Raw genomic sequence first — 15,539 nt, forward strand, 5'->3', positions numbered from 1 at the left:
ATCATCCGCAGACAGGACTTGCAACTCAGCTCTGATGCGCGCGTTCGAAACAAAGTACTGAGCACCAGAAATGGCTCTCAGAGCTTTGTTGTGTACGACTCGTATGCTTTTTTTTTTTTTTTTTTGATTTGAATAGTCAGGTCCGCATGAGGCTGACTGACTGACTATATTTATTTATTTACTGCTATACTACTGTATAATATAGTAAATTTGTTGACGCCTATTGTGTGTAGGTCTCAAATGTGAGTGTTACATTAAATGTGAAGTGAAATACAAAAGTAGTTTGATTAATTATGTGTTAGTGAATGTATAGATATCTTGATTAGGAATGGCATCCTGTCTGGAAACGTCATCTCTTCTGGAACTGGTATCCTGTTTGGGATTCAAAATCTTTCCAGTTTATTATACAGACCAGCTGCATTCAAAACCAGAATCCTTAATGTGTAAGTGCTTCCAAGAGAACTAGGCAATATTGGATGTGTCATTGACGTGTTTAGCCATCATGCAGTTTGTTAATAAAGTCAACATAGTAATAAGCTGATCCATCTTCGCATTAAGATTTTCTATACTACTGACTTTCATGGGAACAGATCGTTTGCGCTCATCAAGCATTAACTCAATTAAGGTATCAAACTTTGCATTTAATGTTTTGATATCGCTATCATTATTAACAGTGAGCCGAGCATTACTACGGCTACGACTTCTAAATCGCCAGCTGGCATGTTGATCGTCTTCATGTCCATGACCATCATTTGATCGAATTTGGCGCAACTGCTGAAGTGACCGTTGGTTTTTTTTTTTTCTGTTTGTATGTCTAGGCAGAACACACAATAATGATCCCCATCCCTTCCTATCTCATTCATGATCAGCTGACCTGCAGCTGCATGACGAGGGGAAGAGGGTACGGAGATACTTTTTATTCAAACAATACTTTACAATAGCATTTCTTAAGAATATGAGTAGCGCCTATAAGATACTTAAAAATATACAAAAGGTCAATATTTACCGAAACTTTTCATTAAATGAATCAATTTAAATGGCCATAAGAGCACAAAAATAACAGTGCAGCTTAATGTTACAAAATACTTATAAAAGAGCAATTTAAAGATAATACAAATTAACAATAAAGTGCTTGAGTAACTAATAAACGACTAAATAGATAAGTAAGATATAAGTTTAACAATAGTAATTAATGGCATTAATTAATATAATTTTTTTTTTTTTTTTTTTTTTTCCATTAAAAAGCATCTACAAGATGCACAGAGAAAATAGCCCAAAGCGGCCGATTGGAATAATAGAGAAAATTCGAGACAAAGTCTGGTCATTTTCTCCAACATGGGATTAAGCTAAAATTAACTTAAATTACAAAATGTTTATGATAATTAATATAGATAATTAAATAAAAATAGTTTAACAATTCATTTTGGCAGTTTTGATTTCATTAATATTCATTCGATATATCGCAAGAGTAACTGAGTAAGTGACGATGCACCCCTGGCATTGTGCCTATCGGAGTGCATAATCAAAACAAAAACAAAAAACAGCTGATTGGGAATTGCATTACATGCAAATTTTATGCTGCTGATTGGTAAGTTTAAATATTAATAAATAAATAAGTGAAATTAATTATATGAACAATTAATATTAATTAATTATTATCTTTTTATGTATATGTGGCTGCTAGCATACGAAATACAGGCGGGCGCAATACTGTAGACAGCGGAATTGCATTAAGTGCAAGCTGACTAGCAGGTGAGTTTTGCAAAATAAAAATTAGCAATTGTAAAAGTGATATTAATAAAGTTAATAATTAATATTAATTAATTATTATCTTTATATATAATCAGCTGCTACCATACAAAGTGCAGAGGGGCGCGAAAATGGTTTTTTTTTTTGATTTGAATAGTCAGGTCCGCATGAGGCTGACTGACTGACTATATTTATTTATTTACTGCTATACTACTGTATAATATAGTAAATTTGTTGACGCCTATTGTGTGTAGGTCTCAAATGTGAGTGTTACATTAAATGTGAAGTGAAATACAAAAGTAGTTTGATTAATTATGTGTTAGTGAATGTATAGATATCTTGATTAGGAATGGCATCCTGTCTGGAAACGTCATCTCTTCTGGAACTGGTATCCTGTTTGGGATTCAAAATCTTTCCAGTTTATTATACAGACCAGCTGCATTCAAAACCAGAATCCTTAATGTGTAAGTGCTTCCAAGAGAACTAGGCAATATTGGATGTGTCATTGACGTGTTTAGCCATCATGCAGTTTGTTAATAAAGTCAACATAGTAATAAGCTGATCCATCTTCGCATTAAGATTTTCTATACTACTGACTTTCATGGGAACAGATCGTTTGCGCTCATCAAGCATTAACTCAATTAAGGTATCAAACTTTGCATTTAATGTTTTGATATCGCTATCATTATTAACAGTGAGCCGAGCATTACTACGGCTACGACTTCTAAATCGCCAGCTGGCATGTTGATCGTCTTCATGTCCATGACCATCATTTGATCGAATTTGGCGCAACTGCTGAAGTGACCGTTGGTGTTGATTGTTCAGATTTATAGGTACTGGTTGAGCATTTTGTTGACGCTGCAGTACTTGCTGACTTTTTTTTTTTTTTTTTTTTTTGATTTGAATAGTCAGGTCCGCATGAGGCTGACTGACTGACTATATTTATTTATTTACTGCTATACTACTGTATAATATAGTAAATTTGTTGACGCCTATTGTGTGTAGGTTTTTTTTTTTTTTTTTGATTTGAATAGTCAGGTCCGCATGAGGCTGACTGACTGACTATATTTATTTATTTACTGCTATACTACTGTATAATATAGTAAATTTGTTGACGCCTATTGTGTGTAGGTCTCAAATGTGAGTGTTACATTAAATGTGAAGTGAAATACAAAAGTAGTTTGATTAATTATGTGTTAGTGAATGTATAGATATCTTGATTAGGAATGGCATCCTGTCTGGAAACGTCATCTCTTCTGGAACTGGTATCCTGTTTGGGATTCAAAATCTTTCCAGTTTATTATACAGACCAGCTGCATTCAAAACCAGAATCCTTAATGTGTAAGTTTTTTTTTTTTTTTTTTTTTTTTGATTTGAATAGTCAGGTCCGCATGAGGCTGACTGACTGACTATATTTATTTATTTACTGCTATACTACTGTATAATATAGTAAATTTGTTGACGCCTATTGTGTGTAGGTCTCAAATGTGAGTGTTACATTAAATGTGAAGTGAAATACAAAAGTAGTTTGATTAATTATGTGTTAGTGAATGTATAGATATCTTGATTAGGAATGGCATCCTGTCTGGAAACGTCATCTCTTCTGGAACTGGTATCCTGTTTGGGATTCAAAATCTTTCCAGTTTATTATACAGACCAGCTGCATTCAAAACCAGAATCCTTAATGTGTAAGTGCTTCCAAGAGAACTAGGCAATATTGGATGTGTCATTGACGTGTTTAGCCATCATGCAGTTTGTTAATAAAGTCAACATAGTAATAAGCTGATCCATCTTCGCATTAAGATTTTCTATACTACTGACTTCCATGGGAACAGATCGTTTGCGCTCATCAAGCATTAACTCAATTAAGGTATCAAACTTTGCATTTAATGTTTTGATATCGCTATCATTATTAACAGTGAGCCGAGCATTACTACGGCTACGACTTCTAAATCGCCAGCTGGCATGTTGATCGTCTTTTCTGTTTTTTCTGTTTGTATGCCTTGACAGAACACACATTAATAATCTCTCTTTCCTCCATTCTCGCCCATAACAGCTGACCAGCAGCTAAATGGAGAGGAGGAGAGAATAGAGTGATATTCTTTATTCATATAATACTCTTCGTTAGCATTTTTTTTGAATTTACATGGCGCCTTAAGTTACTTAGGTCGATATTAGCCGAAACTTGCTCACATGAGCTGTTTAAATAGTCGCAAGTGCAACATTAAATTGCTGTGCAGCATTGCGTTACATATTATACAAAAGAGCAGATCAAAAACAAAAATGAATAACATTTGATGTGCTTAAATAACTAGTTTAAAACTATTGAGTAGGTTTAGTTATAATTATTATGTAGATTAAAACAATAACAATTGATACAATTAATTAATTCATTTTACTTTTAATTCTATTTGTAGGAACACCTATAAGATGCGCAACAAACTTAGCAGTGAGAAGATCCGCTAATTGGATTTAGAGAGAAGAGTCGGGACATCGTCCGGTCATTTTCTCCATACTTGTCTAAGCTAATATAACTTTTAATTAAATTCTTGAACTTATATCTATAATTCTTTTCATTTTATCACCTTTATTTCAGTCTAAAAAGTTAAATTAAACCGCAAGTGCAATTTAGGAGAGATTGTGCAGCTGTGCGTTTATACGTTTATCGGGATGCATAAATCAAAACAAAAGGTAATTATCGAAAAATGCATAAATGGCAATGGGAATTTACAATTAGTTATAAAATGTGAGTAATAGTGCTTAAAAATTTACTAGTATATACTATTATAGCTAATAATTATTTATTAAATGGTAAGCTTTCATTTCATTAATATTCTTATATATTCATTTCATAGCGATATTTGTGCAAAAATATCACAAGTGCTATCACATATGTGGTTTCAGTTGCAATATTACTAATATTATTTTTAATTTGGAATAATATAGTTTATAGTTGATTAAGAAATAATAAATTTGAATTCCAATAAGTTTTTCTTTTCATTTTGTCTTATAGAACTATCAAAAAAAAAAAAAACAATCGCGAAGAGAGGTTGTGCACCCCTGGTATGCATATCGATATGCACAGATAAAAACATATGTTTGAAGAACATATGATGAAAAGGCAGAGTGCAATTTATTGCAAAAGTTGCAACTGAAAGAGATGAGTATGGATTCTAATAAGAATACTGAGATAATTATTAATAATTAGATATTAATTAATAAATTATTCATCTGTTTCAGCAATTTCTCCCAAGTGCAAGTGAACGTGTGTTCGACAGGCCGAAGAAGTGAGTGACGCAAAATGGCTGCGAGGTAATGTTAATTATACATATATATATATAAGTGTTTATACTTAATGTTGTTTTGTTTTTATTTGCAGGGAATCATCCGGTGGAACGAGAGGTAGCAGCTGAGAAGACTCCACATCCCAATCACCGAGCAGTGCCGCCAGTTTAGTTAAGTTGATTGTGTAGTTTAAGCCAGTGCATTGTAGTGTTGTTTTGCTGCATGTGTGTATGTGCATACGTGCCAAATAAAACTTTAATTGAATATAAAATTCAATTTGAGTTTTATTTGTTAGGATACCCTTTGCAGATAGGATATGTGAGGACGACCAGTTTCCAGGTAAGTTGCTTGCATATACCAATGGCCAATTTGAATTTTAATGCAGATTTATGTTCTTTTTTAGCGTATATGCTTGCAATCAGTTGCTGGGGAAGGACCAGCCTGCATCGGCCGAAGAATCTCCTGGATTTGTGTTGTGTGTGCGCGAAGTGCTCGCTGTGGGTGGCAGTGGCGCCAGTTGCCGAAAGATTGGCAGGCGCGACTGCGAGGCAGTAGCGTCACCTATATTTTGTGTCGCCCCAGAGGTGGGAGTGTGTGGGACTGCGTCATACGATGGCGCGCCGTTGCGACGAGCCTCATTTCTGCGTCGCGCTGCCATTCTGCGAAGATTTTCGCTGGAGTTGCGGGTTGAGGCCGGATATGACCTCGTGAATCTCTCTGCTAAAATGTTGCGGCTGTGCTCGCGAAAAGTTATCGGGCCGTATACGGGCGGATGTCGGCGAAGATAATTAGCGTGTAGCTCCTCGTCGAACTCCGCTTGTCTTCGCTGTTGTCGCTGTGCGCGCAACTCGATTTCGTTAGCCAGGTGAGTATTGACGAGGCTAGAGTATCTGGGCATAGTTAGCCGCTGTGGTACAAACGGATAGTGGGCTATGCTTCTAGCCTCATTGTTGCTGTGTACTCGCAGTCTATCATAATATTTAATGCAAATATTATTAAATAATTCATCCACAGATAAGACGCCCAGCTCAGATCTGATGCGAGCATTTGAAATATAATATTGAGCGCCAGATATGGTTCTCAGTGCTCTGTTGTGTGCAACTCTGATGCGGTCGAACTGAGTTTCGGAAAGGAGCGCACCCCAGACAGGTATAGTATATTGCCACAGTGGCGCAACTAGTTGTTTGTAAATTATCGTTTTAGTTTTTAGAGACAATTTACTATTTTTATTAATCAGCCAATCTATCTTATTCAGCCGTGCCCTAATCCTCGAGACGACAGTGGTGACATGAGTGCCGAAGTGCAGCTTTGTGTCCATAGTGACACCCAAATAAGGATGTGAAGTGCCGTTTTTAATTGCTTCATTGCCAATGCGGATATCCTGGTATGGCGATATCCTTTTGTAAGTATGCATAATGTGCATAGTTTTACTAGTGTTTATTGTAATGCACCATTTCTTCGCCCACAGAGCTAATTTGTCCATATATGCTTGTTGCTGAGCTAACGCATCTGCTTGCCGACAGTTTGCTGAGAGGACTACGACGTCATCGGCATAAGTGGCTAAGAGGATTTTATTTCCAGAGGCATAAGTTGGGCTTGGAATATCACTGGTGTATATGTTATACAGCACTGGCCCAAGCAGGCTGCCTTGAGGCACCCCAGCGTGTATTTGCTTGGTTGCAGAGCGGCATCCTCCATGGCATTCAACAATAAATGATCGATTTGCTAAGTAGGAGCAAAGGATTCGATACAGAGCGTCAGGTAAGAGCATCTTGAGTTTGTATCTCAGACCTGAGTGCCACACTCTGTCAAATGCTTCTTTTATGTCCAAGTAAACGGCAGAGCAATACTTATGTTCTTCATATGATTTCAGAATGAACTGCGTGACTCGCCCAAGCTGTTGCTCAGCTGAGTGGGCCTTGCGAAAGCCAAATTGGTGGCTGGGTATAGCATTGGTAAGTGCGTCTTGCTCAAGCATACGGCTCAGAATTAAGAACTCTAATATTTTAGATAAGCCAGACAAGAGACTTATTGGCCTGTATGATGATACATGCTGCGTGGGCTTGCCGGGCTTGTGTATCATCTTGACCAGTGCTAACTTCCAGCTGGTAGGAAAATGGCCCATTCGAAGTGAGTTGTTGCATATTAAAACAAGGTATAGTATTGCCCTCATTGGCAGCGCTTTGATAGTGTGATTGTCGATATTATCTAAACCAGCTGCTTTCTTCTTCTCCAGCGTGCTAATATGATTAATGACCTCTGTCACTGTGACTGGCCGAAAAGAGACCAAGGCAGACGCTGGTGACTGACTAATTTGCGCCTCAATTTCGGCCAAGTCGCCAGGTGATGCAGAGATGAGAGGCTTGAAGCGTTGCTCAAGGCTATCAGCAAAGACTTCAGCTTTTTCCGCCGTTGTTTTGCACCATACATTATTGGCGTTAGAGCCATTGCCATCGCTGGACTTTAATAGTGGCAGATTTGGAGCCGGCTGTCGCTTGATTTCGTTGGTAAGTCGCCAGAGCTTTTGCATACTGTATCTATCTGTGGGGTCGATAGAGCTGAATAATTCTTCTTCATATTTTTGCTTTGCAGATTTTATATCTTTGCTGATGCGATTTGACAGCCTATTGCAGATCTGTTTTGCCAGGGGATTTCGGCTTTGTAGAAGATAGCGTTTGATTTGCTTCTTGGCCTCAATCAACTGGAGAGTCTGGCTTTTGACTCGAAACCTAGATCTGGTTATCTTGCGTGGACACTGCGCATTGGCAAAGTTTGCAGCATCTTGGACGTTTTTGACAAGAATATCAACAGCATCATCAACATCATCTGGACTGCTGATTTCAGTGTTGAGTAAGATTCTGTCGTTTAGGTAACTTTGAAATTTGCTTATATTAGCATTCAAATCCAGAAGATGGCCTTTTGCTTTGCTGATGATCGGCTTCTCAACCAGCTGGACTTGCAATGGGAGGTGATCCGAGTTTAGCTCGAAAGAGTCAGTGATGGCCAGCAAATCTCGCCTGATGCCTTTGAAAAGCGCAAAGTCTATGGCAGATGGAGTTTGGCGTGAGTTGAAAGGGTAATGCGTTGGCGACCCAGTTGCCAGAATATTGCAATTTTCTTGGAAAATACTGTTTACTAACGTTCTGCCTCTAATACAGGATCTGGCGTTTCCCCACCATTGGCTCTTTGCGTTCCAGTCACCACCTACAAGATACGTGTCGCCCAGCAAATTCAGAAGATTGCTGAAGTCTTGCGCAGTCCAGCTTACTTGCGGTGGGCAGTAAATGGCCACAATATTTACGTGCTTGCCGTTTTGTAAGCTGACTGATACTTCAACACTTTGGTGCGAGTCCAAGGATGAGCAGCGCATAGCGTAATGGCAGATGTTTTGTTTGATTATAAAAGCTGCGCCACCTCTGCGCCTATTTGTAGGGTGGTTTGCCAAATAAATTATGTATCCGTCAATTACAATGTTGTCCTTGTCCGTCAGATGGGTTTCAGATATTAGCATAATGTCTATATTATGCTTAATAACATATTGCTTTACTTCAATAAGCTTATTTGTAATACCAGCAGCATTCCATATGGAGATGTTAATGTTGTTGGTACTATTAGATACAGCAGTCTGCAGTGTGCAGCTGCGTCTATTAGCAATATGTGCATCAGATACATTATTAGACATTTATGTGCTCACTTGGACCAACTCTAGCTAATAGGCAAGCAGTCAATGTGGTCATCATCTCTATAAGTTTGTCAATTTTGGCCTCTAATCTAGAGTTAACTTGTAATGGCATAGCTGGCATGTTAGCATATCTAGGCTGCTCAAAATTAAGAGGAAAGCCCACCCCATTACTATGGTGTGTCACCCCAGATACAATAGGAGGGGGCCTACGGCGAGTACTTAAGCTGCGGCTTCTGTTTGGCTGCGCTGGCCGCTGAGCGCTTGCTTGCCTAGACAATCTGGCTTGTTGTTGTTGTTGCTGTTGTTGTTGGGCACGTTTAGTGATATTCTGCCTTGATTGGCGTTGCTGGCTATTATTGGCTGCCGGCGCCGCTGGCTGCTTAAATTGGAGACCCGCCCGGAGGGCAGATGCGTAGCTGGGCCCAGCATTAGCAGTTTGAGGTCGTGGCTGAGGGGGGGCTTGCTGAAAAAGATTTGGCAAGTTTGTTCTACTGCCCTGAACAGTTGTAGTGGGAGCTGGCTTTGTTAAAGTCCTTATAATCTGGCTGAGCTGTGCCGCCGATTCGGGCTCTCGCTTCTTGCAGGCCTCTTTGTAGGAGGGGCATCCCTTGTAACTCGCAGCGTGTGGGCCCGAGCAGTTGGCGCATTTTGCTGGCGTTTGGTCGCCTTTTTGCTTGCTGCAGTCAATAGAGGCGTGATTTTCGCCGCATTTGACGCAAGCAAAAGGGCGGCGGCAATAGTTTTTTGTGTGCCCAAACTTCTGGCACCTATGGCATTGGGCTACTTCTGCAGATTTGAACGGCCTCTCGACTCTTACTCGCTGGTTTCCCAGAGCCGTGACTTGTAGCAAGTCAGCATTATTTGCGTTGGCGACCAGTTCAACCTCAAAGAGGTCAAGTGGCTCCTTAGAGAAGCGAGATTTGATACCCCTCAAGAATCGAACGGTATGCCCCAGCTTAGCTAATTGGTCGCGGATCCACTGATCCGGAGTGGAATAGTGTAGATGGCGGATAATCGCTCTAAACCCGCGCTCACATTTCAATTGGAAAGTATAGTTTTCAATTTTATTTTCGTCAAGGTACTTTACCAGCTTGCGATGAGTAGCGATGTCCTTGCACTGCACCCTGATACCATGGTTTGCAGTGGGCTTTGTGGTATAATTCTCCTCTCCGACAGCGTCATCCAGGCGAATTAAAAGTGGCATAATGTCAGTGACATTTGCCAGAAATAGCGGCGCAGGCTTCGCGTTGAGGTGCGCGTCAGTTGCTTCAGTTGAAGTGGTAGCGGCAGCAGCAGCAGCAGAATTAGGCGGTGTAGCTTTCACGTTTGCAGCAATGCGAGCTTTATTTACAAGGCCAGATGCCTTTTGATGCGTGTCCTCAGTCCTTGTAGTCACAACGGTGTCGTCTGCTAGTAGGTTCTCCTCTTCACTGTCACCCAGATCTATAGCATCCAGCTGAGCATTCTTCTTTTTAGGGCTTTTCTGTTCGTATGTTACAAGAGAACACACATTGATGATCTCCGCTTCTTCGCATCTCATACATGATCAGCTGACCAGCAGCTGCATGGCGAGGGGAAGATAGTACGGAGATACTTTTTATTCAATTAATACTTCACAATAGCATTTCTTATGAATATAAATAGCGCCTATGAGATAATTAAAATCTAAAAAAGGACTATATTTATCGAAACTTATCATTAAATGATTAAATTTAAATGGCCATAAGTGCACAAAAATAACAGTGCAGCTTAATTTTACAAAATACTTATAATAGAGCAATTTAAAGATATTAGAAATTAACAATAAAGTGCTTGGGTAACTGATTAACGACTAAATAGATAAGTAAGGTTTAAGTTTAACAATAGTAATAGATAGCATTAATTAATATAATTCAATTATTTCATTAATAAGCATCTACAAGATGCACAGAGAAAAGTAGCCCAAAGTGGCCAATTGGAATAAAAGAGAAAAGTCGAGACAAAGTCTGGTCATTTTCTCAAGTATGGGCTTGAGCTAAAATTAGCTTAAATTACAAAAAGTTAAGACAGCTGATTGGAAATTGCATTAAATGCAAATTTTATGACTGATCCCTATGTGATCTAAATAGGACCCTATAGGCAGCAAGTGGTGATGGTGGTGGTAGTGGCAGCGGCATTGGCGCAATACCCTCGAAGACAGGTAGTCGTTGCGGCTGTTGGGCTGCTGCTTGTGCAGCTTCGTTGTGTTGCTGAGCCTCCCGTCGGCGAAGGAATCGCTCCCTACTTTCAGCTATTTCATCGGCCTCCCGTTGTAGTAGTCGCTGGGTGCGTAGAGCAATGTCATTGGCCAAATGCGTGTTTACGAGACTCGTGTATCTTGCCAATGTTATCCGCTGTGGGATGAACGGGTCATAGGCAATGTTTTTGGCCAAGTTGTTGGTATGGACCCGGAGTCGATCATAGTATTTGGCGCAGAGATTGTTGAATATATCATCCGCAGACAGGACTTGCAACTCAGCTCTGATGCGCGCGTTCGAAACAAAGTACTGAGCACCAGAAATGGCTCTCAGAGCTTTGTTGTGTACGACTCGTATGCGGCTGAATTGCGCCTCAGATATCAGAGCTCCCCATACAGGCAGCGAGTATTGCCAAAGTGGAGCAACTAGCTGTTTGTAAATAATGACTTTTGTTCTCAGCGTCAATTTGCTATCTTTGTTAATGAGCCAATCTATCTTTTTAAGCCTAGCCCTGACCCTAGTAACGACCGTAGTGACATGTTGTGAGAAGCGCAGTTTCGTATCTAGAGTAACACCCAAATATGAATGAGAAGTGCCATTTTCAATGGTTTCGTTGCCAATGCGAATAGCCTGATATGGCGCTATAACTCTAAGCGTATGCATGATATGCATAGTCTTGTTTGCATTAATTGTAATGCACCACTTGCTCGCCCATTCAGCCAAACTATCCATATACGCCTGCTGCTGACTGAGCGCGACTGCTTGTCGAGAGTCAGCCGAAAGAACGATGACGTCGTCAGCATAAGTGGCAATCAATATCCCACGTAGGCGAGTTGGCCTTGGTATGTCGCTGGTGTATATATTATACAAGATAGGCCCGAGCAAGCTACCTTGAGGCACACCAGCGTGAATTTGCTTAATACCTGAGCGACAGCCACCGTGACACTCAACAATAAACGTCCGATCAACTAAATAGCAGCAGAGGATGCGGTAGAGAGCATCCGGCAATATCATCTTGAGCTTATATTTCAAGCCTGTATGCCACACTCGATCAAAGGCTTCCTTGATATCCATATAGACAGCAGAGCAGTATTTGCGGTCATCAAACGCTTTAATAATAAATTGAGTAACTCGACCCAATTGCTGCTCAGCTGAATGCGCCTTGCGGAATCCAAATTGATGATTTGGAATCGCATTTACAAGAGTATCTTGCTCCAGCATACGGCTCAAAATCAGATACTCAAGTATCTTAGAGAGGCCAGACAGCAGACTTATTGGCCTGTATGATGCAACATGGTGCGTAGGCTTGCCAGGCTTATGCACCATCTTCACCACAGCTAGCTTCCAGCTCGAGGGGAAATGACTCAGTCGTAGTGAGTTGTTGCAAATGAGCACAAGATACAACACGGCCTTCAATGGCAGCGCTTTAATAGTGTGATTATCAATTTGATCCAATCCAGCAGCTTTTTGTTCTCTAGCGTGCTGATGTGACTGATGACTTCAGCCGCAGTGACTGGCCGAAATGAGACTGAAGCAGTCGAAGATGGCTGGCTAACTTGAGCCTCGATTTCAGCCAGAACACTGGGTGGCGTAGTCACAATAGGTTGAAAACGCTGCTCAAGACTTGCAGCAAACGTTTCGGCCTTTTCGGCAGTTGTCTTGCACCAGACGTTTTGCGCATTAGAGCCATTGCCGCTGGAGGACTTCAATAGCGGTAGATTTGGGGCAGGCTGCCGCTTGATCTCGTTGGTCAGTCGCCAGAGCTTCTGCATACTATATCTATCAGTTGGATCGATAGATCTAAATAGCTCTTCCTCATACTTCTGCCTAGCATATATGAGCTCTTTGCGTATGCGATTCGACAGCCTGTTGCAGAGCATCTTGAGGATCGGATTGCGATTGCGTGTGAGATAGCGCTTGACTTGCTTATGGGCGTCGATGAGTTGCAGAGTCTGTCTATCTACGCGAAATCTAGTCCTCGTTATTTTGCGTGGGTGCTGTGCATTCGCATAGTTTGCAGCATCTTCAATGTTTCGGACAAAAATATTCACCGCATCATCAATATCGTCTGCACTGTTGATCTCAGTGTTGAGCAAAATTTTGTCATTTAGATAGCTCTGAAATTTGTTGATGTTAGCATTCAAATCTAGCAAGTGGCCTTTTGCTCTGCTGGTGACAGGCTTCTCAACCAGCTGGACTTGCAACGGGAGATGATCAGAGCTAAGCTCGAAAGAGTCAGTGATGGCCAGCAAATCTCGCCTGATGCCTTTAAAAAGCGCAAAGTCAATGGCAGACGGAGTTTGGCGTGAATTAAACGGAAAATGGGTGGGCGACCCAGTTGCCAGAATGTTGCAATTCACTTGTAGAATACTATTGACTAGCGTTCGGCCACGGAGACAAGATCTGGCGTTGCCCCACCACTGACTTTTCGCATTCCAGTCACCACCGACTATAAAAGTGTCACCCAGAGAAGATAGCAGGTTGTTGTTTTGTCTACTGTCTACTCTCTGTCTAGCCAATCTAGATTCTTGGACATCCAGAGGTGGGCGTCTGCCGTCGGCCGCCACTGATCGGATCGCGGATCGCGTGTCGCGTGTCGCCTTCAAGCCGCTCATCTGCAGACTATTCTCGGAGCAAGACTGCCCAGCGCCTCCACCATAGAACTTTCAAAGAACTTTCATTCCCTAAATTCAGCCAATTCCAGCCTCCAGTTGCATCAAATAACAAGCTCCCTCTATGGAAAAGAGAGAGTGAGTTAGATGATGCAACAGCCGGCAGATGGCTGAAAAAAGGACTGACGCTGCAACAGTCAATTTGCATCAGCAATGTGTATCCCTAATATATACCGAGTATTTGAATTTGGAATAAATTGGCGCTCAACTATGCTATCGATTATCAATTATCGATTCTTTTGCATAATTGAGCTCAATTGGCTTGCTGTGATGTTAAACAGCCACGCAGGGCTGCCACATCTTATTCGAATCTTAACATGGATGCAAACTGCTAAGAACTAAGTATGTGTGTGTATGTGTGTGAGTGAGTGAGTGGGTGAAACTTATCGATATTGAAATGGCGTCGTATGCGAAATTGTGTGATTACAAGCTAAGTGAATTTGAATAACATTATTAAAACTAGATAGAGATTAACAATTAAATAATAAAAATACTAAATATTACTAATAAAGACTAATAATACTAATATTAATATTGTAAGTGAGTGTATGTGTGTAAGTGTTTTTTGTCCAATTCTTGAACAGGTTATTCATCAGATGGCAGCTCATCCGGTGGAGGGGGACGAGCATCAAAGGCGGTGACAGCCAGTCGCCGAAACACCGGCAATCTGGCATGATGAGTGACAACATCCAAGGAGGAGGAGTACAGCTGAGTGGAATTGATGGCATCTGTTGCAGAATCAGCAACTGCAATTGCAGTTGCCATTCTAATTGGATTTTTGTTCTTATTTCCAGCATCATCTTCTCATCATCATCACTGGCACTGGCAATGGAAATGGCACCAGCACTAGCATTAGCACTAGCACCAGAATTGGCATCATCATCAGAATCGGCATCGACATGGACATCAGATGGTCTCGCACCAATGCCTGAATGTTGACTGGCATTAAAGCTGACAGTGGCACCAGCAATGCCATCAGCACTGGCACCCAATCGGCCAGCACATGCAATGGCTGCAGCCGCATAAGCAACTGCATGGACATCATTGTCGTCGTCATTGTTGTTGTTGTTGTTGTCATCAATGGCATCTGCGGTGTAGGCAATGGCGCTGGCACCGTCAATCAAAATGGCACCACCAGAACACAAATTTTTAGCAGTGTAGGACACAGCATTAGTGGCAGCTGATTCATCCGCAATAGACTCCGAATCACAGATAATGATAATGTCAGCATCAGTGTTGGCAACACGATGAGATTCAGCAACCGATACTGAATCAGTACTGGAAACTGCATGGACATCTATTGTGTTAAGAGCTCTGGTGCCATCTATGCGACGAGAGGCGACATCAGGGATGGAAACAGAGCAGTCATTATCAGTTAAGTCAATAGTGATACAAGTATTAACTTCTAAGTTTTCTTCGTTAGTAACATTTGCTATTGATTTCGCAGCAGCTAGCGCAATTTCTCTAGATTTTGCACTTGCAATCGCACAATCCCTGGAGAAACCGACAGCATTTCTTTGCGAGCGGATTCTGGCCCATATTTGCTCTCTTCTCACTTGCGTTACAATAGAGCTTAAGTGCGTATTTATCATAGCAGTATATCGCTGTCTCTGTAAACGCTGCGGTATAAATGGCTCGGAGGCAATTTGCCGTGCTGCTAGATTTGGATGATTAAGAAGCCGGCGCACATAGTTGGCGCACATAACTTCGTAAATGGAATCAATAGAGCTAACTTTTAGGTCCATATGTAGCTTGTCATTGCTCACGTACCATGGCGCCCCCGCTATGGTTCGGAGAATTTTGTTTTGCGCAACCTGGATGCGCTGAAAACTGCGATCTGTGACAAGAGAGCCCCAGACAGGCAGCGCATATTGCCATATTGGGGCAATTAGTTGCTTATAGAGCATGACTTTAATTTTTAATGGCAGTTTGCTG

At 41.1% G+C, this 15,539-nt stretch overlaps 1 protein-coding gene and 2 long non-coding RNA genes across 5 annotated transcripts; 1 reads left to right on the forward strand and 2 right to left on the reverse strand.

Annotated features, from left to right (window-relative positions):
- Window positions 1-1,051: 1,051 nt before the first annotated feature.
- LOC122757319 lies at window positions 1,052-1,876 on the forward strand. Of its 3 annotated transcripts, none has more exons than XR_006357312.1 (3): window positions 1,052-1,588; window positions 1,685-1,752; window positions 1,848-1,876. It is a non-coding gene; the product is annotated as an uncharacterized LOC122757319 (long non-coding RNA). The 3 variants fall into 3 exon arrangements; XR_006357311.1 differs by having other exon boundaries at window positions 1,699-1,752; XR_006357310.1 differs by lacking the exon at window positions 1,052-1,588 and having other exon boundaries at window positions 1,672-1,752.
- Window positions 1,877-4,130: 2,254 nt separating this feature from the next.
- LOC116804714 lies at window positions 4,131-4,721 on the reverse strand. Its single transcript, XR_004364723.2, has 2 exons — window positions 4,335-4,721; window positions 4,131-4,274 (listed from the first exon to the last, which is right to left on the reverse strand). It is a non-coding gene; the product is annotated as an uncharacterized LOC116804714 (long non-coding RNA).
- A 5,868-nt stretch (window positions 4,722-10,589) lies between these two features.
- Window positions 10,590-15,056, reverse strand: LOC122757318. Its single transcript, XM_044009142.1, has 3 exons — window positions 14,917-15,056; window positions 11,620-11,623; window positions 10,590-11,258 (listed from the first exon to the last, which is right to left on the reverse strand). The coding sequence occupies exons 1-3, from the start codon at window positions 14,926-14,928 to the stop codon at window positions 10,795-10,797; spliced, it is 480 nt and encodes a 159-aa protein (XP_043865077.1). The 5' UTR covers window positions 14,929-15,056; the 3' UTR covers window positions 10,590-10,794.
- Between the last annotated feature and the right edge of the window lie 483 nt (window positions 15,057-15,539).

The sequence above is a fragment of the Drosophila mojavensis genome, unplaced genomic scaffold (genome assembly GCF_018153725.1).
Source record: "Drosophila mojavensis isolate 15081-1352.22 unplaced genomic scaffold, ASM1815372v1 contig_44, whole genome shotgun sequence".
Taxonomy (NCBI): domain Eukaryota; kingdom Metazoa; phylum Arthropoda; class Insecta; order Diptera; family Drosophilidae; genus Drosophila; species Drosophila mojavensis.